At 38.2% G+C, this 26942-nt stretch overlaps 1 protein-coding gene across 6 annotated transcripts in view; it reads left to right on the top strand.

The window, feature by feature from the left end:
- The window catches only part of LOC121316749 (baculoviral IAP repeat-containing protein 6-like), a 123594-nt gene extending 104194 nt beyond the window's left edge, over positions 1-19400 (top strand). For all 6 annotated transcript variants that reach the window (XM_041251891.1, XM_041251895.1, XM_041251892.1 and 3 more), the window contains exons 70-74: positions 1024-1185; positions 2072-2149; positions 5342-5530; positions 16691-16825; positions 18472-19400. In XM_041251891.1, the coding sequence (XP_041107825.1) occupies positions 1024-1185; positions 2072-2149; positions 5342-5530; positions 16691-16825; positions 18472-18657 (750 nt within the window). In that variant the 3' untranslated portion in view covers positions 18658-19400. The remainder of the gene's footprint in view (positions 1-1023; positions 1186-2071; positions 2150-5341; positions 5531-16690; positions 16826-18471) is intronic.
- The last annotated feature ends 7542 nt before the right edge of the window (positions 19401-26942 follow it).

Raw genomic sequence — 26942 nt, forward strand, 5'->3', positions numbered from 1 at the left:
CAATTCCAGAAGTGTGTTACCAGCATTGTGCCATAGCATTTCTGTTGTCACTCTAGCTGTCTGGAGAAGCTTGCAGCCTCAATGACACATTTGCCTTTAAGCAATATAGACTAAATACAAGAGTTAGTTGCTATTGGAATTTGGAGGAGATTACCTACCTCCACCCTGGTTTAGTGTCTGACAGTGATAGGTCTTTTCTTTTGTAATGTGTGTGTCGTTTTAATGTTAGCATCTTGGACCAAATTGTGACACTTGCGACTGTTTAATTTCATTATCACACTCATACTTTCTGTATTCATGGCCATCATGTTCCTGTTTTGTCTGTTCTGTTTCTGCTTTAGCGAAATGTGTTGCTTCTTGGGTCACATGACTGCAGCTCATAGTGACTCTGTTCCTCACAGTTTTTCAATTGCAAACCCACACCTCATTGTAAATCTTAGCTGCTGTAGCAAGGCTCATTCATTTCAATTACAATTAGTGTAAGAGTATTTTTTGTGAGGTCATTCTCTTATAAACAGTAGTTTTGTATGGGCTTCTGAGTGGTGCATCTGGTAAAGGCACTCCGCCTGGAGTGCAGGATGCACCCTATAGCTTGGAGGTCACCGGTTCGAATCCAAGCTATGCCACTGCCGACCGTGAATGGGAGTTTCCAGGGGACAGCACACAATTGGCAAGCACTGCCTGGGCGGGGTAGGGGTTAGGTTGGCTGGGGAGTCCTTGGCTCATCGCACACCAGTAACCCCTGTGGCTGGCTGGGCACCTGCCCTTGCAGGGCTTGCAAAGCGAGAAAAAGCGGACGGCTAATGGCACTCGTTTTTGAGGACATGAGTGCTCGTCTTTGTCTCTGCCGAGTTAGTTCAGGGGTTGCAGCGGTGAGCCAGGTTGAATAATAGTTGGACATTCTAAAATTGGGTGATAAATTGGAAAATTATTTATTTTATTTTATTTTTTGTATTTTTATAATTTTGAAGTGTGGCAATTAAAAACGTTAATGATTAATGACTTTGTTTTGTGTTGTATTAGGTTCTTATCACTGGTCCTGCAGATACCCCTTATGCAAATGGCTGCTTTGAATTTGACGTGTATTTCCCACAAGATTATCCTAATTCACCTCCCCTCGTCAATCTGGAGACAACAGGAGGACACAGCGTGCGATTTAACCCAAATCTTTATAATGACGGCAAAGTAAGTGGGATTTTCATTGTATTTCTGAATATTATCAGTGTTCAAATATTTGTTTTGCTTTATATGCACACACACTCTGCCCAGTTAGGGGCTAGTCACTGTGAAAGTGAAAATATGATTTGAGTGCAGTATGTAACACCTGCTACCCAGTTACTGATGCAAATGCTTTATTTATTTGTGGCACTTTTCCTGTCTGCAATCCAAGGTGCTCGTGCGATCTTTAAATCATCTGTGCCATTTGTTCCAAAATGTACATAACCCAACCCAATTAACAGACCGCGTATTCCTTTGTGTACAGTAAAAGTGAATGTCAATAAGCTCCTAGTTCTCCAAGATCTCCAAATAGCCTGTTCATAATTTGTCAAAAACCGGTGAAGAGGATGTATTGAGTAATTACTACTAAGAGGGCTATAGATAATAAATACAGAATGGTAATTTGGATGAAACTCCTCCAATATCTATAATTAATGGTAGGGTGAAGTGTCTCTTTTTGTAGATGTTATTTTGTATAGGAGGCAGTGTGGTCCAGTGGTTAAAGTCCAGGGCTTGTAACCTGAAGGTCACTGGTTCAAATCCTACCTCTGCCACTAACTCCCTGTGTGACACTGACCAAGTCACTTAACCTCCTTGTGCTCTGTCCTGCGGATGAGATGTTTAATCAGTGCCCTATTGTAAGTGACTCTGTGTATAATGAACAGTTCACAGCCTACCTCTGTAAAGCACTTTGTGATGATGGTCCACTATGAAAGGCGCTATATAAAAATAGCAATATTATATTCAAGATGATTCAATTGTGTGTTTTTGCTTTTCAAACTGTTCCCCTTTGATTCATTTATTCATTTCTTAAACTCCTCTCTTTGTTACAATTTCCACCTATGTTTTTTAGGTGTGTTTAAGTATACTTAACACTTGGCATGGAAGACCAGAGGAAAAGTGGAACCCTCATACCTCAAGCTTTTTACAAGTAAGTTAGTTGTTAAGTAGGTGTTTCCTGTATATTTCAGTAGGTTATCTGCGTTACATCAGCATTGCTTTACAATGTAATTTGAGTTTTAGCATGTATTGCTTGAGTGGTGTTTTTGTAATTCAAAGTTGTCAGAAGTGTTAGTAATAAATAATTAAGAGCCCCGAAAACAAGCCTGGTTGGTACAGGCAGACAGACACCATAAAATCACTGGAAACCTTTGCAACTATAGCAACCCTGGTGGTTAGCCAAGACAAATATTGGCTAGTGATTCCTTTTATACTGCAGGTTGATGTGCTTCTCTGTGCACATACAGCAGCAAATAGCGCATTTGATTTTAAAGTTGACAGTGGGAGTATTGCTTATACAGTTTAGTGGTTGTAATGTTTCCATCCATCCAGACTAAACTTTTTCAGGCTGATTTCCTGAAACCATGTTTTGTGTGATAAATCTGAAAGTTGCAAAATCTATTCAAGTTGGGGGAAAAAAAATCTAAGCTGCTTAAAAACAATAGGAACACTCTATAGAAAAGTTATTTTGTTCTAGTGAAGTGTGATGTTCTGTGACACCGGATGGCTCAGTTAATCCTTTAATGCTTTGCAAATGCAATGTGTGCTAATTCACAGCACAGTCAATTAACCGACAGTAACCTGATTTGGTCTTTTAATTATACTGATATCCCAGAATGCTGCACAGTGTAATTCTCTCTCTCTTCCACACCTTTAAGCATATTTTGCTATACAGTAGGTGTTCCAGTGCTGAAGGAAATGCTTTTTGTTCATGAATTGATTTTAAAATATGTATCTAGTGATGGCCCATGGCCCTAATTGGGACTGATATGCCAGATATGATATGCACTTTGTGGGCACTTTGTGTGATGAGTAATGATATGGACTGTTTTTGTTTTAAAGTAAAATTATTTATTGCAACAATCATTCTTACCAGCTATAAATCCTTATTATTTAGCCATTTGGTGCTGCTTGTGTTCCTGTATCACAGTGCACAATTATTTCTGTAAAGTCGGAAGTAGTTGTTGGGTTTCTACAAAAAGCTGCAATCAGTGGAATTATTATTTTTTTATAAATTGTAATACTGCAGGACATTGGATCAGCACTATTGTACACACAGAATGCAACGACTGCTGTCTTGTTCTCTTGAATCGATTTGCATAATAAAGATAAAAGCAATCTTTCTGCTTGGGGCAGGATGTTAACTGAAAACATGGTGCATGCATTCTTCCTTTTTTCCCCTGCCTGGCTGCGTATAGTAATGGAATCATTGTTAAGAATTCATCCCAAAGACAATGTTTCCATATATCAGACAAAATCTGAATCTTCTAATGAATTATTTGTGTAAAACCATATTTCCTTAAACATAAAATCTCTGAGTGACATATTTACCTGCTTTAAAAATATATATATATAATATATTTTAATATATATTATATATATATATATATATATATATATATATATATATATATATATATATATATATATATATATATATATATATATATATATATATATATATATATATATAGGTATATATATATGTGTTACACAATGTGGTATATACTATATATATATATATATATATATATATATATATGATATCTATATATATATAATAATATTATATATATATATATATATATATATATATACTGTTATGCTGTTATATACAATATATCTATTCTATCTGTCTATATATATATATATGGCTGTTATGCTGTTAGTTATGAAAGTGCTGTATATATGTATATATCTATCTATCTATCTGTCTGTATATCTCTCGGATTGTGCTGAATCAATGTCCAGGGAGCATAAAGTTGTTATTAAGGCAAAAGTCTGGGGGTGGGAGAGTTAACTCCTGAAATTACAGGCATGATTGCAGAGGGGAGTACTTTTAGCATTAGGTAGGTAGATTACGTTTACAATTAGGCATGCTTAACCCTTTGCAGTCCATTTATTCAGCGTTTGCCAGATGCATCAGGTCCAATTTATTTTCACACATGCTGTTTAAATATTTTTTTTCACATTAAAACTGGTTTAAAAGGCATTGAATCGCAAAAGGACACTCAGTACTGTATCTCCAGCCAAGCCCCACCCCTTGTTCGCTGTATTTTTCACATACCTCTTTATAGACGTGCATACTGATAAATCATCTCCTTATCACTTGTTTTATCACCAAACTCCTCAATAATGCCATCCAAGTCATTATTTTATTACTTTAACATCTCAAAAAGCTCTGCATATGTCCGTAATATTTTTTGAGTGCTGGATGCAGAAGCAGCTATCTTCTTTGTTTATGTCAGTGTTATCTATGTGGTCACGGGGCTATCAGATGCTCCCTTTTTTTTTCGGCTTCATTCGGCTCCTATTGATCTCACTCGGCCATTGAAAGGTTTTCTTGCTTTTTCCGGAGAAAATACGACTACAGACCTGTGCTTTATGTCTATTTGATGATGTCGGACATGGTCCGACATCGGACTGGAAAGGAAAAATTGTAATGTCGCACCTGGTCCGACATAGGAACTCAAAGGGTTCAAATTCAAAGGTGAAGCACAGCACACAGTCACACTAAACAATCAAGAAGTGCAGTTAACATTTATTGACTGGTGAAATACAATTCAACGTTGCTGCATTATGTCCTCTCCTTGTAATTTCAAATATTTTCACAAAACAAACATTATGCTTTAACGCTACAATGTGCCGTGCAAAAAACCTGCATGTAGGGCAAACGCTAGAATAAAAGTCACTGCATTTAAAAAATATATAAATACATACATTTTTTGGTCCACTAAAATATGCAACCAAGATGCAGAGTCTGTATCATCTTATCCAAGCTGAATCGAAGATAACCTGAACCCTGAATCATTCAATGCACAGAGCACTACTTTAGGGTTTTTTTTTTTTTTTTCCTATTCACATGATACGCGATATTTCCTCTCAGGCCTTATTTGCTTGCTCTGTCTCTGACATTTACTTAACCTGTCTCCTGTATTGACAGACCATTTTTCCTTTGAAAACATTTCAGCTAATGAAAAGTTTTGACACATAAGAAAAATACGTAATGCAAGTTTTAAAATGCTGGATTTAACGCTCGATCATAATAGAACATTAAGGTACTAACCGTGAAGTCAAGAATTAAATATAACTCCCCCCCCCCCCCCCCCCCTTTTTTCCTCAGGTCTTGGTGTCAGTGCAGTCTCTCATTCTGGTAGCAGAGCCCTATTTTAATGAGCCGGGATATGAGAGATCAAGAGGCACCCCCAGCGGAACGCAGAGCTCCAGAGAGTACGATGGAAACATTCGGCAAGCCACAGTGAAGTGGGCCATGCTGGAGCAAATCCGCAATCCTTCTCCCTGCTTCAGAGAGGTACCGGCTGCTTGTTGGAAGCGTTGCATTTTGCAAACTAGATAAAGAATGTTGATGTTTTAAAGAGTAATGCAGATGTCTGATTTTGAAACGTTATGCAGTTTTGTTGATTTGTATTCCTTTGCAATCGAAATTATGTTGTTGTAAGAACGTTTTATGTAAAAAAAAAAAAAAAAAAAATTAACCACATCGCTGACGCTAGCTAGCTGGGTCTCTGGTGTGTTGTAATGGAAGGGACAGTAGTTTAGATGAAGTACTACAATTCCAGGATTCTATTGAAACAACTAGAATAATGATAGCAAATACGGATTTGCAAGTGAGGGATGCGTTATTATCCCCCACTGGGGAAATAGCAGAGGCTTGTGTGACAATTTATTCTCCAAGAACTGCTTATCCAATTGTGATACATCTTGCTAAGGTCATACATATTTTTTTGGAGAGTATCAGAACCTCAGGATATATTTTGTCAGTTTCATGATTCTGATGGTTCTTATTTTGCATTTATAGATGATATTAGCTAATAACATAGCACATTGTTGAAAATATATCAGCAGGACTGCGTTAAAGCAAGGAAACTGTAATATCCAACCATTTCTACTGCCGCTCATAATTATAAACCCTGATCATTTCTAGGTGGACCATATCCTTTACATCTAGGTTTGTCTCTTTACCTCAGTAGGGCTTCCTCTTGTCCTTGAAACTGGGTTGTATAGACGGATTGTGATCAGTTAGTTTCACAGCCTTTACAACTGCAATGCTTCTGATGGCTTTTACAAGGAAGGCTGCACCTTATACTCATGGGGAACATGTGGGGACCAGATAAATCCTATTGTAGTTGGTCTCCTGAGAGGTATAATCACTCAAAGAAGAGCAGATAACAAGTTCTAGCCTTTACATTCTCCATTGCTTGCTTTTATTGGAAATGTGATTGAAATATGCAATTGAATGTCCAAAAGCCTGAGTTATAATTGAATTGCATTGTCTAAAGTAGTTATTATAATCTTGGAAATGTTTAATTCCCAGCACCCTGGCCTAAGTGAGACACTGTACATTGCTTCTAGTTTAGACCTGTTTCTACCCAGAGTTAGAACTGAGTGAGACACAAGAAAGGCAAGTATTCTTGCTCAAGGTCACACAGTACACCAATGGAATTGAAATCCAGGATCTCCTGACTCCTTTCTCAAATCATTAGACCCTGGGGAAATGGGAGTAATACAACTGCCACTAAAGAAAAAAAATGAAAGATCTCAGTATGTAGGTTAGTTGGTTAAAAAAGCCAAAACACCCATAGTATTCTTGTTAGTATTTTTTTGTATTATTTTATCTGTTTGTTTACTTTTTATTTCCACCCCTATTGGGATTTACATAACCCAAGGACAACCTGGTTTATATTCTTACTGCAGCTTTTCAAATTCTCAAAGAGATTTTCTATTTGATTTCTTTCACATTAAAAATATACTAGAAGGAGGGGGTGCCCGAGTGGCACGTCAGCGTGGTGTGCAGGGCAAGTCATACAGTCAGGGTTAGTGCAGGTTCGCTTCATGATTTACAGGCACTCGCGGGTCAGGAAGGCAAAACTGTCAGGGACTGTTTCTCCTCCACACAACAGCGGATCCTACCGGCCAGGTGCCTAGTGAGCATTATAGGACACCTGCAGGGCTGACATCCACTGGGTGTAAAAGCAGAAACTGGCTTGGTTGTGGGATAGGTGGAAACCCATTGAACCTTCAGTTATCTTGAGCTGTGTGGGGAATTGCTGTGGTGAGGGGAAAAAAAAAAATCAGGGGTAATAAAATGGGTGCCATTTTTTCTCTGAGAAAAGTGAGATGCTGACTGATACCCAAGTTTATTTCTTTGCCGAATTTAATTTCATCTACTTGCAACCTGATTCAAAGAGCAATACAATTCTGGAAATGTACTGAGGCAAAAAAAATTATAAATTAAGGTAATTTATCTAGTAGTATTGGGCAATGCAATTCAGTCTACTGTACACAATCTTAATAAAAGAGATTGTTGCATTTTTTCTGAAATATTGGACAATGTCAGTCCTTGAGCCTGTCCTGATTTTTTTAAATTAATTCAGTCATGTAGTAATTACGAATTCAATACACGAATCCAAAGGAGACTTACTGGTATTGGGGGGAAAATGCTTCAAGATGATAAAAGGCTTTCTGCATGCCAAGACATTTTCTTTTGCCAAAGATGTGTTTTCCAGCTCTACTTGAAATTCATCTTTTAAATTTTGTTATACATTTAGCCACAGTTTTCAAAAATCAGTTTTATTACACCAAATTGATATTTATTTATTTATTTATTTATATGTACCATGTGTGTGTATATATATATATATATAGACTGCTACGATGAAAATGAAAATCGATTATATACATCGATATAAATACTGGATAATCGATTTCAATAATTACATTTTTGTAACACAGATAGTTAATAACATTATCTAAGTTTATCAATGAAACGCCCTGCCTTGCTATTTACAGTGTTTCTGCCAGACAAGCAGTGGACGTGCTGTTCTTTTCCTGCTCGTGTTAACTAGCATCTGATTTCCTGATCCTAACGTACCAGCAAATCAGTTTTGAAAATGCTTTCTAAGTACGCCCCTCTGTGTATTTGATTTCAACAAAAAGCGCGCCGCCTTCACATAGCAACCGTTCATTTGGGCCACTGTCAGTCACATACCTGAAAACACAAGGCAGCTGAGCTGCGTTGGCGTAGTTGGCGTTGTGTACTTCTACTTTTTATTTCATTTAGCAAAGCCGGAGTCACAAAAGAGATTAAGTCTTTCTGAATCTTGTTAGAGGTACTCGAATACTGTGGCTATGGACTATGCTTAACATGCTGTCATAGGAAGTATTGGAGAAAGTAATTAAACATAATTGCCTGTATTTGAGGAACTGGTGCCTTCATTGTGCCTCTGAAGGCCAGTTCTTGCTCATTGTAATGTGTTGTATCCCTACGCTTCTGCTTATCCATTTGAACATCAGTCCAGGTTTGTCTAAAAGTTTGAGTGTTACAGTGGCTCGCAAGTGACTGGGAATGCTCATGTTTTTTTGCTGAGTTCGATAGACCTCCTAGAATGCTGTAGTCAGTGCTGGTCCATATTGCCTTTTCTGTAGTGAACAAGAGGTTTTTTCTTTTGTTTTGTTTTAATACAGCGGTATTATTTTTTTAATTGACAGCTACAGGTAAGCCATGGATGCCTTTTCATAATTTAAATTAATAATTATCCTGTGTCCGTTCGGGTATTTGTGGTATATACCTCCTTTTTTTAATGTTTTTTTTTTTTTTTTTTTTTTTTTTTGTGAGAGTTCTTATAGATTCGTAACCAAATTGACTACGTTGCCTCTGTTATCTGATGACATTTGTTGTTGTATTTGTAATAAGTAAATCGAAATGTTTCTTCTTATATATATGTGTGTGTGTGTGTGTGTGTGTATATATATGTATATATATATATATATATATATATATATATATATATATATATATATATATTAGTTTTTTTTTTTTCTCAATGCAACATCAGTTAATCAAAGTGATGAACTGTTTCCATGCCTCTGCGCTAGGATACTTGGAAGTTTGTGCTGATACTGTGTTAAAGTAAATCCAAACTAAGTGGGTTAAAAATCCAGGTTTTAATAAGACTTGAATTTCGCTGGTATGTCAATGCCTACAGCTAGCATTAGGGAATCCTAGAGAGGGTCAGTATCTATCGACACTACTATCAATTAATTAAAATTACAATTATAGAAGACCTTGCTTTTTTCAGATCTATCTCTGACTTTGTTTCAAAGTAGCACCAACAATTATATTTGACAACATGCTTCTCAGCCATTCATTAGTATAACTCGTATAACTAATTGCACAGAGTGTACTGGCATTGCCCCCTGGTAGGTTCCACTAAAAGAGGTTTCATTTTCTAGATAATGGTGCACTGCTTAATACTAATTATATCCTTGTCCAATGCCTGGAAGGGCATGATTTTCTGAGATTTCATTTGAAAACATGACCGTGTTTAGTGACTTTATATTTTTTATTTACAGATGTGTGTGTGCGCATCTATATGAACAGTCTGACTTCACTATAATGAACCCTTCTTTTAACAAACACACTTATTTAATGATCCAAGCAGCACGAAACATTTGTTTTGATGGAAATTAGTCCAATTAGAACGATCACTTTTACAAAATCTACCCGGATAAAACAATCTTGATAGTGACTGACTCTGAACTTTATCCATGTGAATGTGTTATTCTCTCAGTGAAAACAAAGACCTTATAGGCTAATTCGAAGATAAGGCCGATTCATAGATCACCTATTGTATTGGAAATCATGTGTGACGTATGCAGCCATTGCCATCGTCACACAAACTGCAACCATGGCAACAGACGTGAAGAGAGAACAAGACTGAAACACTGTGCGTTGAGAAAAGCACGAAAAATGTGAAAAAATCTACGCTAGATTGTTTCACACCTAATTCAAGCATTCAAAATTCTAAAAGGTATTGACAATGTCGACCCAAGGGACTTTTTCGACCTGAAGTGGAGATTAGACAAAGGGGCATTCAGAACAGAAAATAGGAGGCACTTTTTTACATAGAGAATCGTGAGGGTCTGGAATCAACTCCCCAGTAATGTTGTTGAAGCTGACACCCTGGGATCCTTCAAGAAGCTGCTTGATGAGATTCTGGGATCAATAAGCTACTTACAACCAAACGAGCAAGATGGGCCGAATGGCCTCCTCTTGTTTGTAAACTTCCTTATGTTCTTATGTTCTTAGATATGTTTTTCAAGAGAAAGGGCATGTAATTACTGTATTCAGCATGTAAGTGTACTTTGTTCCCATTTCTTTACTGTTTTCTTTTAAATATACAGTTTAAATGTTGATCAATGTGAAACTATCTTGAAAGAACTACTGTATACTGTATATTTCAATCAATTTGGGTGTTTCTTCTGATATGTCAAATTGCCAAACCCTATTATAGTGAACAACCTATAACAAACATTTCTCCAGGTCACAGGGGGGTTTGTTATAATGAAGTTATATATACACACACACACAGTAGGTACAGTATAACAGAAATATTTATACATAAATACATGTAGAAGAAAGGCATGCTGTAAGGTTTGGATACTTTGAGTGAATGGATTGATAAATAACTGATACATTGATAAATAACTGTTAACCTGTTTCATGTGCATTTTCTATTTCTATTTTTTTAATGAAATTGATGACTTTTGCTGGTGGAGATGGTCTGTAAATGTCCTTGTTTGTGTTCTGATTTAAATATAAGGCAAGCAAAGAAAGGTCTAGTCTAGTTCAGTACAAGTCTGCGTCAGAAATTAGTCCCAGACGTCAGAGCTTCTCCTGGAAACAGCCTCAGAACAATATTACTTGGTGCATCCTGAAATTCAGTTAGTCTGCTGTGTCATTCCTATGCGATTCCTTGCTGTCCTTGCACCATTAGAGGCTGACGTCAAGCAAATATTAGAAGTGTGTAACACTGGTTGAATAACTAACTTCTTTCCAGTTGTTTGTGGAAGAGATTTTTATTAATACTGCTTTCTATTGTACGTCAAGTTCTGCTGCTGCTGATGATGATTGCAGATTTTGTTGAATATCTTAGAGCACTTTACCACCTTTCGACAAAATATCAGTAGTCTCGGGATCAGTGCTAATCAGAGTAATTTGGAGAACTCTGAACAAGTAGTAGGTCAGCTTCATATACAAAAATAAATCAAAGCATCTTTTAATTTGTCACGTGAAAATGGACTGCGGTTGTCATAGTAGCTCATGTTCACTTCAGTGGTGCAGTAAGGACTACATTAAATGTGCTGAACTGGGAACTTTTTTCCTCGTCACAAATCCTTGGAAATTAATTTTCATTACATAATCTGTTATGGTACTGCACCAAAGTCAAATATGTTAAGTATTCCATGTGGCATTAGACTAAAAAATTCCCATTCCTTGGGGTTTTTGGAGGGTTTGTTCGCTGCCCAGAGAACTGTTATAACAAGAGGTAGCTTCCCGCAAATTTCCAGGTACTCCCTTGAGCTCCAGATTGATCAGGTTTTAGCATTACTTTGTATCTAACCGCACTTGAAAAGCTGGATGCAGGCACCGTAGAAGCTGTTTCTTTTTTTTGTGTTTTGTTCTTTGCATGTTTGATATTTTCCATTTTGCAATTTTGAGAAAAATGATTTGCTCAAACACCGAAATAACCTTTCATTTGGTTTTGATAATTTGTCAATGTTCAAATAGCGAAATGGTTATTTATGTCGGTCAGTGACCAAATCCTGACTCTGAGTGTAACGTATATATTACAAAATCATAAATAAGTGCTATAGTTATTTTAAAAAAATTAAAAAATACTGGTAAGTAATGTTATAAACTGTTTGTGCTCTTCTTGTTTTTTCTCATAACTTACAGTACCAGAACCGCTGGGTTTTTTTTTTGGGGGGGGGGGGGGGGGGGTTGCTTTTTTTTTTTAATGTGAGATCAAATGTGGTAGTTCCAGGGAAAAAAGATAATCTAGTATAAAATGACATTGTCCAGAACTGTCGGCAGATAGTCTTTAAAAATAAATGTAAAAACAATTCAAATTGCACTGATACAGCTGTTAAAATGGTACGAGATTGTTTGCAGTCTCATTCCACAGTATCTCGCTGCTGTTTTGGTGACAGCTTTGCATTACCATTACAAAGGCTTTTACTACCTCCTAGCAAACAGGCTTCTATGGACACCCTATATAGGGTACATGATGCGGAGCAGCTGGGCCTGCCCCCATTTCTGCTGGTAGAGGCTTCAATTGCTGCACTGGTACAGACACCTAACTTAGCACTCCTGTCCAAAGACGCTATCTACTCAAATAAAAGGGTCTCCAGAGGTGATCCTCAAGCGTGCCTATTCAGCCAGTGCGTTCGCCACATGGCTGGGCAGATTTAGTAGTTTTCTGGTTGCCTACCAGTCTTCTTTGCTGACGTCCGTCTCTGACAGTCACAGGCCCTCGCCACAACAGCTGGATGAGATGTGTCTGGTTAATAAGAACCTGCTCCGTCTGTCAAAGCTGAACGGGCAGGTTAGGTAGAAACCTGGCTGCGGTGGTAGCTTCATGCAGATAGCTTTGGCTTTCCCAGGCACGCATGCTAGAATGGGACAAAGCATCACTATCGATTGCCTCTATTACACCATGTCATAACTTTGGTCCCGCAGTGGACAAGATGCTGCAGCGCTCTCGCCGCACGCCGGAATCCACAAAGGAGCTGGTGCGCTTTCTTCCCAAGCGACCACTAGTGCACAAACCAGCAGCAAGTGGCAGCCTAGGCCCCTGCAGCCTCCAGGACCGACACAGCTTGCTGCACCTGCTGCCAGAGGTGGTGTTCAGAACCGGCCTACAATAGGTTCTGCCACCCAGCGCCCACATGGAACTTGTCACCGGCCACCTTCAACGGTTGGATCTTATCGTGAATCATGCAAAGAGCTAACTCACGCCTTCTCAGAAAGCCTCCTCTCTAAGAGTGTGCTTGGACTACAGGTCGATGCTGTCCACTCTGTCGGACGGTAGAGTACAGAGAATAGACTCTTGTTTAGAGCTCTTTCAGCTTAACAGAGCGCTCGTGGTAGTACGTTGGTTGGTAGTAGTGACGTTCCAGAAACTTCTGGGCTTGATGGCAGCAGCTTCTCAGAACCTTTGAGTCGCCTGCACGTGTCCTCTGCAGGCCTGGTTTAACATACAGCAGGGTTTTTCAGCCTTCGTTGAACCGCGACCGCTTATTGGCAGCGTCTCGTCATTGTCTAAAGGCACCAGAAGGGAGGTCGTCACCACAGACCCATCTAGTTTGGGCTTGGCGCTGTGTGGAATGGCAGAGGGGCGCAGGGGGTTTGGAACTCCCCTTGGCAGGGTATCTATATATGTTTTGCGGTTTGTCTGGCCTTACAGGATTTTTTGCAAGAGGTTCGAGGGAGACATGTGCTTGTCCATAGAGACAACACAACAGTGGTGGCTTACTGGGCATATGAGAACCTCTTCTCACTGCGGGCAGTGTATCTGCTCGGGGTGACAAACTGGACGGCTGACCTCCTCTCAAGGATAGTTCCCAGTGCCTCGGAGCAGAGGCTTCACCCCAAGACGATGAGCTTCATTCAGAAGAGGTTCAGAAGAGCAGATAGATCTCTTTGCCTTCCAGGAATCAACCCACTGTCCCCTTTGGTTCTCTATCATAGGCAGGGGGCACACTAGAGGTAGACGCCTTGGCTCACCAGTGGCAGTGGAAACAGTTGTATGCCTTCCTACTGCTTGCCCCTTTCCCACTGTGTGTGGTGAAAATCAGGCAGTGCTCCTAGTCGCCCCTTATTGGCCCAGGAGAGACAACAACCCTGATGCAGCTCTTGAGCGGCCAGCCATGGCGACTGCCCAAATGCCGTGACCTCCTCAGTTAGGCATGGGGGACCTTATGGCATCCCAACCCATCGAGCCTGCAGCTCTGGGTCTGGCCCCTGAATGGCTGCATTTGAGCAGTCTGGGTCTGTCCAACAGGGTTATTGACACCCTACAAAATGGCAGAGCAGCGTCCACACGTTCCCAGTACGGGTACAAGTGGGGCGTCTATCAGAACTGGGGTCTGCCTCGTGGGTTTGACAACTTGGCCTATGGCAGTTATACTGCAGTTTTTGCAGTACCTGTCTAATGACTGCAAATCCCCCTCTACTTTTTGTAAAGGTCTATCTGACAGCTGTTTCAGCTTGCAGTGTCAAAACTGACTTGGTCTCCCCAGGGACAATTTTTGAAAGGAGCTTGGCATCTTTAGCTGCCTATGAAGGATATTGTTCCTCGCTGGAGGCTTACCATGGTGCTGGATGCACTCATGAAGCCTCCATTTGAGCCCTTGCATTCAGCTGAGCGGAAACTTTTAACGTTCAAATCAGCTTTCTTGCTTGCAATCACCTCCACAAGGAAGGTGAATGAGATGCAGGAATTTTCAATTGCGAAAGCCTGCTTCATTTTTGCAGAAGCCTGGACAAAGGTTACAGTCCGTAGCAATCCTGCTTTTGCCAAAGACTATCTCGGCATTTCATGTCAACCAGTCTGGCATTGGAGGCTTTCCATCCACCTCCATTCCAGTGTGACAGAGCGTGACAGCATTAGTTTACTGTAAAGCTACGTCTTAGTTGGTGCTTATCTTGGCAAGAGCTGAGTTCAAATCAGCATGAAGTTTTAACATCTACTCTCATGTAATGGAAATCTTTACAGCGTTGTTTAATTGTTATGCACGGTTTAGGCATTTTAGAAACAAATTTCTTTCCTCTTCCATCACAATTTAAATTCCCAAATGACTCGCTCCAAATTATACATCTGCTCTAGAACTAGTCAGAGCTTCTGTTTCCCATCAGACCGTGTCTGTGGTAACGGCTGAGCCTTGACAGCTACGATTGCAAGTATTTATTTAAAGTATTTGTGTAAACCTCCCAATTAAAAATTGTCGTATTTGCTTTATAAGACTTATAATTTTTTATATGTGCATTTCTTTTTATATGATGCATTTCATTTTATTTTGTGCTATTTCATATTTGTGAAAAACACTGGGCTCTAATTACTACAGCACTACAGTAAATTAATGTCAAGGAATACTTCCAGGCTGCAAACAGCACCAGTTGCATGGTAAATCTATGTATTTGTTTTCAAACTGTATTCCATAAAAAATAAATAATTAAATAAGTAAATTGTGGGATTCTCAACAGCTGACAATTAGTCATAAATCTGGCTACTTTTATTGAAAGCTCAATGTAAGCGTACCTACACGTGTGTGGCCCCCTAGGAAATATAGTGTGGCCTAGCTGTTTACATTTAAATGCACAACCTGAATGTTTTGTGCAGCTGTTTGTTTGCTGATCAAAAAACAAAAAAAATACTATCATTTAGTTTTACAGGAATCATATTTCCATTGCAGCCACTTGGGGAAATCAAATTTAATTATAAAATGCCTAGTCCTGTTAGGTTAGCCTAGATAAGATATCTGCTCGCATTAAATAATACAGGCTGTAAGGAGGAAGACAGTTTATTCCCTAAAGCATTTAATTCTGACCACCTCTTATATATAGCGCTGTGTTATTGTGTATAAGAGGATTAGTTATAAAAGAGGTGCTCTGTTATAAACTAGGACAGGCAGGTTATACACCCATGCTGCTTTACTTACTAGGGTTGGTGATGTGTTCCCAAATTAATGCTTAGGAAACAGTAAAGTGATGCTACCAGGCTGATTTTTATGAAGCTGTCATAATTCATAATGTATGTGTTTTAATTTGTTCTGGGTGAAGGGGCTAAATGAGTAACTTTCTAATTAAATGAATATATTTAGAGATAGGGATTCTGAAGTCTGAATCAGGTCCTTATTGACATTGGTAACTTGGAGAATCATCTTCTTGGAAGGCAGAGGATCTTCAGCGGTCATTATTTTTTATTGGGGTGGGGGGGGGTGCTGAAATTACGAAGCTATCCTTAGTATTATTCCCCATACAGCAGAAAGTTTAGAAAATTGTTTACAAGGTATTAGCAAGTTTACTAAGATATTAAGTGAGAAAATAGTGATGGTTGGTAGGTAACACCAACTTGTACATTATCGGAGAGCAGCGAGGTTGGCACAGAGCTAAGAAGTTTCAGCAGGTTTGGTGCATGGCAGTTGCTGTTTTAACTTCAGTCCTTTGTCACATAAGCAATCTTCCTGAAATCTTGATAAGCAAAGCCCTGCGTGAGGTTAGGTTTCAAAACTTGGGTTTGAAAAATACAAATCAGGTGTCTGCTTGGTGGGGAAGGGCATTGGTTCATAAGAGACCTGCAGCGTTTGTCATTATATTTTCTGAAGAAGTAGAAAAAAAAGGTCTTTGAACACCAGTATAATTGCCAAATAAAAATCCTTAGAAGATCCTTTCAGTCAAAATTAAGCTATAGTGTACCCCAACGTTTACTTAACTTGACTGTACCTAATAAAACAGTACTGTGTTCATTAAACTAAACGTATTAAACGCAAAAGACATGCCTATGGAACAGGAAAATTTGAGGTAACAGACCTATTTTGTAGTTTGACAGTCCAATGCTTGGCTTTTTGAATGACTGCAGATTAATCCCTTTTGATCTTTTCCCCTCAGGTGATTCAAAAACACTTCTACTTGAAGAGAGCTGAGATTATGGTCCAATGCGAGGAATGGATTTCCGACATTCAGCAGCACAGCACTGATAAGCGGGTCGGTCGGACCATGTCTCATCACGCAGCTGCTCTGAAGGTAACAAAACACAAATTGAAGATACAAATTTTAAGAGTTAGGGTTTTTTGCATTGTTTTGGGATATTCGGGACAAGAGTCACTTTCTGGCAGTATCAAAATGAAGCAAGAGGATTAGCAGAGTACCCATTTATACTGGGTTGTGTAAGTGTGTGTATAGCTTTTTAAAGTTGGACGGTTATATGCGCTTTCTGAATTAAGCCTCTTGTTTTACAATTCATTATCAGGGAGGGAAACCATGTCTTATTTTTCTTAGTTTCCACTATAGAAGATACTTGGAACAGTTGTTGACATATAGGTTCACTTGCAAAGCAGACCTGTCCATGTCTCGTGGGAGAACAAAGCAGTGTCTGTTTAACAGGTTGATGCATTAGTTCTGGTTCCATACTATTGCATGTTGTATGTACACAGAGCAGACCTTGTTTTTTATTTGATCTAAAGTCTGTCCAGGATATCCCAAGACAGCTATAGGATACATTGTCGCCTTACCAGTCCTACCCAGATAGATCTCAACATCCTGCATGAGAGGAATACAAAAATACAGAAGCAAGCTATTGACTTTCAAATGCATTCTGCTGTGCAATGGAAATCAAATCTAACACACGTTGACTGCTGTGGGGGAAAAAAAAAAAAAAAAAAAATATATATATATATATATATATATATATATATATATATATATATATATATATAAAAAAAGTTAAAAAAAAGTTAAATAAATAAAATCCTATTAAACTCAAGTTGTTTTAGGTTTGGTTAAAACTAATTACTGTTGGAAACTGAAGGATGTCAAGGAACTGTTGATAACTGCATGAAAACAAATAGGATCCGGAGTAAAAACCTGTTCACGTTTTCATGACTTACCTTGTGATTTAGCAAGTCTTTTAAGGTTAAATTGACAACTTGGGACACATTACATAACTGTCATCTATATCTTCTATAACCTGTCAAGATTGATTAATGCTTATGTTACAATTATGACAGTATCATAAGTATCTTCTATACAGAGTACGCTGTGCAGAGATTTGATTTAAGTCAGTTTAATTTCATTTGAGTCTATGAAAGAACACTTATTGAATTTTTAAAATGCAGTTGCATTACTGATTTTTTTTTTTTGATAAAAATGTCTTGTGAAAGTTTAGAGCATGATATTACAAAATTTGAATCATGATGCTGTCTTAACTTTATCTTGACAATAATTTCTGTCATTTCCAGCAAACGTGTAACATTCCCTTATAAAGGGCTACAGGGCCATTCCATGGAAATGTACCTTAAGTCATCAATATAAAACTGCCGAGGTGCCCAATGCTTTAATGATCTTCAGTGTGTATTAGAATACAAAAAACTAAAAAATTGGCCTTGCCTTTAGTCTGATATTGATGATTTTTCAATGTAACAAAAACAGTCTTCATGGAATGGCCCTACACTCACATTCCATACAGAATTCTCTTCTGGACCAGAGGCTAGCACAGTAAGTGTGCTTCAAGCTTAGCCGCCAATGCATGAGGCTTAAATTTAAAAAAAAAAAAAAAATAATATTGAGTTTACTCTGTTCCTAAAATCCAATATCCTAACAAAGAAAAAATCTTATTAATAATATGGATGAAAGTGAAGTTTAATTCTGTTGTTTTTGTGATTGTCTTCCAGCGTCACACGGCCCAGCTACGCGAGGAACTGTTAAGGCTCCCCTGCCCTGAAGGGTTGGAACCAGATGGTGATGAATTCTCTGAGAAGAGTGCCACACTATTGAGTTTAGCAAAGGAACCTCCCTCCCACGAGCAGGACAAACCAAGCAGCAGCAAGGACTCCCACCCCAGCGACATCCAACTTTGAGCTGCGCTGATGTGAAATTATTATTATTATTATTATTATTATTATTATTATTAAATAGACTTGATGGCTTTGAAGCACAAGCCACATTTTGTCAATATTTGTATGTAAGAAGCTAATTATGTAATAGGTGAAAAACAAGAAAAAGAAACAACAAACCAACCCTGAAACTATGCTATGCCCTTAAGGAAATGCAGTTTAATTCAAAATTATCTTTTATTTACTTGTAAAAGAGTGTAAACCTTTTTGTGCTTTTATTTTTCAATTGTGAAATAACCACTGATTGGTATGTTATTAAAACGTGTTTATGAATACATAAGGACAGAAAAGAAATCACTGATTTATATAAGGGAACTCCCTTTAGTAAAGAATGTTTCCTGAATGTTCATTTTCATTTCTGACTGTTAGAGCAAGGGCAGTTGTAACCAAGAATATATTGGTCATTCTTTAAGGCAACTATTTAAAAAAAAAAAAAAAAAAAAAAAAAAAGAAAAAAATTCCACTTCAATTTGAGAGATCTTTGGCCATTTACATTGCTCATATTTGATTTCTACAGACTCCTGTAAACTTCAATAAAAACTAAATGGACATTCTATACTGCTATGATTTGATTACTTGTTACCTTTTTACTGTCTGGAATACGTGTTTATTGAATACATTCACTTGTAATTATTGAGTTTAATTTCATTTTATGCTTATACTAATTTTAAAATGCAAGTTTAATAAATGCAACTTGTTTTACTTTATGCAGATGTATGACTCTCAGGATGCTTGAGTTGTTGGAGATTGTATATGATGAAACATTTGAGTGCTGTGCTTATTCTTGCAGTGCCTATTTGTTGGTGTCTTTCTAAATGAGTTGAGTGAGGCCTTATTGACACTATTGGAAGGTCATAAATAGTTCTTTTTTGTCCATTGTTTTAAATTATTCATTAAAACTGAATTGCTACTGATATGCTCTTGTAAATTGTAAAGGTATGTGCATGGTAAAAGTTTCAGGGTAAATACACAGTATATAGAGATCACATTCAGAAATGTAACTGCTCCAAATCAGTATTTGGCTTACAGCTTTGAACATTCTTCTCTGCCATCAATAAAACATGTTAAGAGGCTGCTACTTTTGCACAATATAAGAAGTCACAATAGTCTGCTGTATTGTTTTGTGCTGAATGTTCAGATCGCTCGCAGGCACACAGCTTATAGCTAGAAAGCTTCAACACGTTTGCTGGAAATGTGTTGATTAAAAATTGTTTTTAAATATAGATTAAGAATCCCTTCTGGCAGCGATTAAATGTGTTTTAATTTCACCAGAATCACTCTCTAAGAATTTAATAAATAAATAAATAAATAAACAAACAAACACACACCTATTTCGTGGTAGATTTATATTTCACAGCAGAACCAATATTTATTTGTAATAAATTGCAGATTGTCTGTATTCTGCACTTTGTGCAGTTAATGTACTGTATAACATTAGGGCTTCATGCGGAATATTGTTTTGGAAGGAAATATCTGTGAATGCCACACAAAATAATCTTTGGGGTCTCACCCAGTAATTCTGCATGGATAGTAAATAGAGAATGATTGGGGACAGTGATAATTCTAAGTATATTTAGAGATAAAATAGTAAGTAGAGCTGTTGTTGTGGTAATCCTTTAATTATACTACCCATCGCTTTGGAGAATGTTCAGAATGCTTGTAGAGATAGATTAAAGTACAAAGTAGCCATCTGACTTCATAATCACTCATTTTTAAATGACTAGGGCCCTCCTGGTCCCTTGAGATGCAGCCTTTACAGAAGTTGCAGTCTGAGTTGAAGAGCTATAAAGAGAGAAGCTGCTTTCCAAGTCAACTCACTGTAGAATTGAACCATTATTACTGTGTGAAATATAATACATTACATTTGTGCTGTATTTCATATTTATTTTTCATTATGCATTTTTGCAATACAACAAAACCTGGTGGAGATCTTATTGTGTTATTTATTGCGTTATTAAATCAATGTCCTATTTTAAGTGACTGCATGTAATGCATAGTTCACAGCTTACCTCTGTAAAGCGCTTTGTGAAGGTGGTCCACTATGAAAGGTGCTATATAAAAAGCTAAAGATAAATATATAAATAAAGTACACTGGCTTTTAGGAAGACAACAAGGTAAGGTAAAGGTAAAAAAGGTAAGGTAAAAAAAAGTTCCTATTACAGTCAGTTTAGTCCTAGAAAAATATAAGTAGACTGTTTTATCTTAAAAGTAGACTTTGCAGTTTCATCTGTCTGTATCTTCCCATACAGTAAGAATTTCAACATTACAGGGTTTTTCATAAGAATGCCAAAGAGGCCTAGCAATCCAAAGGAACCCCCATGCTGCAATGATGGAGGAGCTCCAGTTTCCCAAAGGACAGGAGGATTATGTGCTAGGAAAGCAGGGAGACACTGAGATACGATGTGATCACCAACATAGTTCTGATGTATTTCAAAGCCATTATATCCAAAAATAATAATCAAGAGGATGCACTGGGACTGCAAGACTGAATTCTTGAAACGACAGCCACAACATTTATAAAAAAAAGAAAGAAAAAAAGCTTTTTTAAAAGGATACCGTACTTTGGCAAATGACAAATGCATTGCAAGTACAGTCTTGTTCTCTGGTCATCCCATTTAAGAGCTTTGATTGTGAGAGCCACGCGTTGCTGTTCTGCAAGGGGGAGGTACGTTTAGTAGCCTGATCAGTTGTTGGAAGCCGTTAACAACACACTGCCAAAACAAGGGAACGACGAATGTTTACACCTTATGTAATAACATCCAAAAGCACTCAATTTATTTTCCCAAGAGGATTTATTACACAATTAAATTGACAGGAGCAATACAGGAGTATGGTTTACATTCTTAACAGTAATGCTAAACAAATGACTTGTAACCAGTGCAAAAATGTTTCCCTATCAAGTACAAAATGTAACCATTACCTCATGGGTATTTATACTTTAATACCATCTAACCTGAATAGATACAGATATCAAAAAGATATCAAAGTTGCACGTAGTGCTTGTGACATAGTCGTGCCCACCCCCAAGAGCATAAACGACAACTGACACAAGTGTCGTCATCATTTTTAATTCCACCACCTGAGATCTATGAACACGTGGTTTCTGCTTGCAGTGCCACAGCGATGGTTGTTGGGGCTTTGGTACTTGCTTAAGCCAGAGGCTATACAGGTGGGCATCCCTGCATATTGCAGCTTCTGTAACTGTAGGTCACTGATCTAACACTGTTATGCCATGTCAAAATTGACTTGGTCTCCCCAGGAGCTAACTTCCTGGTGGGATAATTTTTTAAGGGGCTCAGCAGCTTTGGACGCCTATTAAGGACATTGTTCCTTGCTGGAGACTAAAGGTGGTACTTAGTGCACTCACTAAGCTGAGCTGAAATCTGTATAATTTAAAGCAGCTTTCTTGCTTGCTATCACCTCTGCCAAGCGGGTAAGTGAGATGCAGGCATTTTCTATTGTGAAAGCCCGCTAAATTTTTTGAGGCCAGGACAAAGGTTTTGACAGAGAGTGACAGCGCCATACATTCTGCCCAGTGAGTGTCCTGGGGTACTATATTGACAGGACAAAAAGTTGGAAGGAGTCGGAACAATTTTTTGTCTGCTATGGTCAAGCTCTGTCTAAGCAGCGGCTGTGGATAACAGACAGGGTCAGGACTGCCTATGAGCTGGCCCACTTTCCCCCTCCAGAAAAGCTCACTGCCCTTTCCACCAGGGGCATGGCAGCTTCATAGACTTTATTCCAGGGTGCATCTGTCAAGGACATATGCAAAGCAGTGGTGTGAGCAACTCCCCATACCTTCACTAGGTGATACAGTCTTAATGTGGTGGATCATCAAAACCCTGGTTTTGGAACTACAGTGATAACAGTGGCTTCCCAGTTGACCCTTAGGCATAGAAGTGAGTTTCTCCCTCAATTATTTCAACCTAGCTTCTTGTAATGGGGTTCCGTATGATAACCCACAAGGCAGCCTCTCGGCTTAGCCTTGTAGTATTTCATATAGTAATGGTTACATTCCTATTTCATGGAACCAGGCTTATGATACTAACATAACATTCTCATCTTTTTTTTTTTTTTTTTTGCCCCATACCCAAAAGAAGTGGGTTTCCTTCCCAAGGGCAGCTAACATTCCTGGTAAACTGTACATGGTACCACATTTTGACTTACTATACCAATGATACCATAACAAGATGAAGCACACTGGCAGAGTAATTCGAATACATTCTCGCCATTATAGAATGCAGAGATCTTTAGAGAGTATTGAGAACCAGGTGGATCAATGTTGTTATCATGTTATCATGTACTGTGCTGCTAAATGGGTACACATATTTGAAGATAACAACATTACTTCTTATTAAATATTGCTTTGGTTTCTCTCCACAGTGAGTTTACACTGCACTGTAGTCTCTCACCACACCTGTCGTCACCCAGAGAACATAATTGCTCTGTTTGGATAACAAGGATATTGAAAATGCTCAGTCACAGCTGGAAAAAGTGCACACATTTTAATTTGCAAATCTGGAACCAAAGAGTGACTGCAAACATGTAAAAAGATTAAGCATGCATTTTAGTATTTTTCGCTGTTCAACCACAGCCTAAAATAAATGATGAATAGAAGTCTTGATTTCAATATTTAATAATCTTTGAACCTACAATAAAAATATCACTGCAAAACTACTTTCTAAAATGTGCCGCTGGCAATGCCTAAATTATGAAATTGTTATAAAGTGTGTGATGGAGGGAGATTTTAGTTCATGGGCACTCTGTTTAGAAATGCCCAGCAAGTTTGTCTACAAGAGCTGCTATGCTCGATAATATATTGATTGCTGTTGCTTTTACACATTTTAATCATAACATGCCAGCAGGGTTTGTTTTAAAGGATCTATGAATGTATGTATTTGTTGAATTCCAAGAAGGAGCTAGAAGTTTCCCATCCAGTATTTATCATAAAATCGGTTGGTTTCAGACCCCTAGTGAACACTAATTATTATGATTTTTTGTATTTTTATTTGGCAGACGCTTTTATCCAAGGCAACTTATAGGTGTTACAGGGTAGTAAAGGGTTACAATGCAGGTCAAATAACAGAAGGGAAGTAGAGGTCAGATTTAGAGAGGTTGAATTTTAAGGTGGAGTGAATGCCTCCAAGCAGAGGTAGTTGAGAGGCATTCTGAGATGTGGGAGTCGAGGGTGGGAAAGGAGAGGAAGATGTGAGCATCAAAGGCGTAGAGGAGGTAGGAGAGGAGATGAGAGAACCTAGCATGCGGGTGTAGAGTGAGAATAAGACGTGTCTCAGGACAGATGCCCGTAGTACATCTTCAGAGAGAGCCACTCCAGGAAACTACCGGTAATCACTAGATGGTTGAAGATTAGTGCTGCAGTAGTAATCAGATTAATTGGCTCACCTCTTTCTTTATAGACAGATTTGGTCCAGGTACTTAAACTATAGAAGATTTCAGACATATCAGAAAAATATTTTATATTGCATATAAAACACCAGCAAATTGGTCTTCAAAATATTGTGTAATACTAAAGTCATTAGATGTTTAAATGCTTAATAAGTTCAACATCCCTAAAACTCATACATTTTTTTAAAAGCCTGTCAAAAGAGGTTGGTAATTTTCGAACCCTCAGTGAATCAAAGCGGTATAATCAGTTCAAGCTGATCTAGAAACACCACTGTTTAAAATAACATGACCTGGAAAGTTGTACTCGGGATAGGGGCAATGACCTTGTCTACTTCTGCTTCCTCTCCCTCCTCTGACCTCGTCATCTCAGTCTCCCTTGACTGCCACTCTCTCCCCATCTCCTTCTGCTAAAAACAAGGTGTTATTCTTGACCCCCTCCTACTTCTCTCAACACACCTCTTCCCTGAATCACACTTGCAAACAGAACTTTCCAAGAGTTATTTTATAAATGCATGGGTTGCACTCATGGGTGTAAATGCAGCACAGGGCATTCAAGCATTCAATCCAAATTGAATCAGCCAGCAGAGAAATGTGCTGTAGCAGATGAGCTGGGGTTTTTAAATACCCAAACGCAGATAATTATCGACACCATTGCATCTCTGTCACACCGAGGTTAATGCTGTTGTGCATAGGGTGTGCGTTACATTCCAAAAATCACAGCACTGTTGCAAATGTGATTGTTTTTATATTTTGGCTGCATGTAGTGGTTTATTAATCACAAAGTAATTTCCCACAAACACTGAACTGTCTTTTGAAAAGTTTAGCAGTTTGTCTCTACGTCAAAAAATAAATATATCTATAGAACAAACAGGACAGCAAGCTTACATAGTGACTGCTCATAATAGATAACTCAAGAAGTAATTCATTCTACCAATCCCAAGTGGGAGTGTCATTCAAGTCAGGTAGGTGTGGCTGAATTGGGCACAATAGATCCCTGCATATCCACCTAAAAACACATGTATTTTAATCCTGCCCATCTACCTTCCTTTACAGTAGCAGCTGGAAATTCTTATTAAGTTACCAAGCAAGATGTTGAGGGCTGGACAGTCCTGCAGTCCTGCATCATTGGAAGATCCCCTTGACATCGAACAGGGAGTTATCAGTGCCACACATGCAAGTTGCTGTTTACTGTACACAGAAGCAGGAGGCAATGGGTTTAGTGGACAAAAATTACACAGAAAATGAACTAGGATTAACCCCCAATTTAACATTGTGTTATTAATGCCCAGTAAAACGACCTTGCAGAAATTGAATTTCTGGCACAAACAACACACAGCTGTTAGAAGGTTACTTGTTGGGAGGTTGCAGGTATGGCTTGCAGAAAAGCAGCACTGAAAAGGGTTTCCAGATTGAGAAGGTCTAATCTGCAATTATTTCATTTATTTTACAGTGCTTTGTTGAAATCATCATAAAAACATACCTGATACATACCTGTGTATATGAAATCACTAAAATATGATTTTATTTGAATAGCATTTAAAATTGGGTAAAAACTGTGGATATAAATATTCTGGTTGCTACATTAGATATGCAGAACAGTATGTTTATTTAAATCACATTTACAAAAGCATCCTTCAGATCAGGGCTGGAGGGCTATTCTACTCCCGGTTTAACATGTACAATTATATCATTAACTACTTCAGGGTCTGGATGGAGGGTTGATTGTTTCAATTAAACAATTTAAAACAGGACTGGAACAACGACCAGGACTAGAAGGAAATTAAGCGACTGCAAAAATACACAATAAAACGCTGACTTTGATGTATTTGAAATTGAGCACTTTTCATGAGAATGAAGCACGATAGGTTGCTGCTTGTAATGCATGTCCAGCAGTGAAATTGCTAAGTATGGATACAAAGCAAAGACTGCTGGCACAGTTATTTATGATCAGCGATTTCAGTGTAGCGCTGTCTTCAAAAACAAGCTGTATTGATGTATTGCGCGTGCACATCAATGGTTTTACTCGCCCACTTTCTACAGCAGTTCTTGGAAGCGGACCCTTTTCAGAATGGTCAATTATTTAATAATGTTATTATGTGAAGATCCAGGACCTGTCTCTGCAAAGTGATACATCGTTACTGTCATATTGATTTCTATTTTGGACTTAAAAGGAAGATAAAGGGCATTGTCAATGTCAGATTGGTTTGTGGTCGTTTTTGACTCAGTTTCTCCATTAAAAAGTAAAGGCACCGTGCTTTTCAAAGAACAACAGACGTTGCATTTAATGTAAGGACGTGGTAAAAGCAAGTCCTCAGCCTACTTGTCAGGCTAAAGTGTGATTTATGTTTTGTTACAAAGCACATGAAGGTAATTGAGTTTAGTTCCTTAAAAAAATTGAAGTTAATTAAAGGCTGGAGGAAACACCTTGGAATTGTATGACAAACAGCATGTGGCAAGGTAGATTTTCCGAGAGGAATATTATAAAAGTAATACATTTTCTGGCTAACTTACTGTAACCACCCCTCGTGTTATTACCGGACCGATTTATTTTCTCCTAAACTTTACCAATACATACAGTGGTTATAAACTTTTCATTAGACAATTTTCTGATACTCTTATTGTATTTATTTATTTGTGCAATTTTGTATAAGAGTCTACAGGCACGTATTTATTCACCTGCAAAAATAAGCAAATGTACACAACAAGCCTTGCCGTATAAACTTGCTGTAGACTTCCCACATTGCAACACGCAAGGCTGTCATGGATACTCACTGGTGATATTTTGCAGCACATGGGCTGAAAATAAATACATCGCATAGACATACAGTAGCAGAGATCGCACG

This window comes from Polyodon spathula, chromosome 6 (genome assembly GCF_017654505.1).
Source record: "Polyodon spathula isolate WHYD16114869_AA chromosome 6, ASM1765450v1, whole genome shotgun sequence".
Lineage (NCBI taxonomy): Eukaryota > Metazoa > Chordata > Actinopteri > Acipenseriformes > Polyodontidae > Polyodon > Polyodon spathula.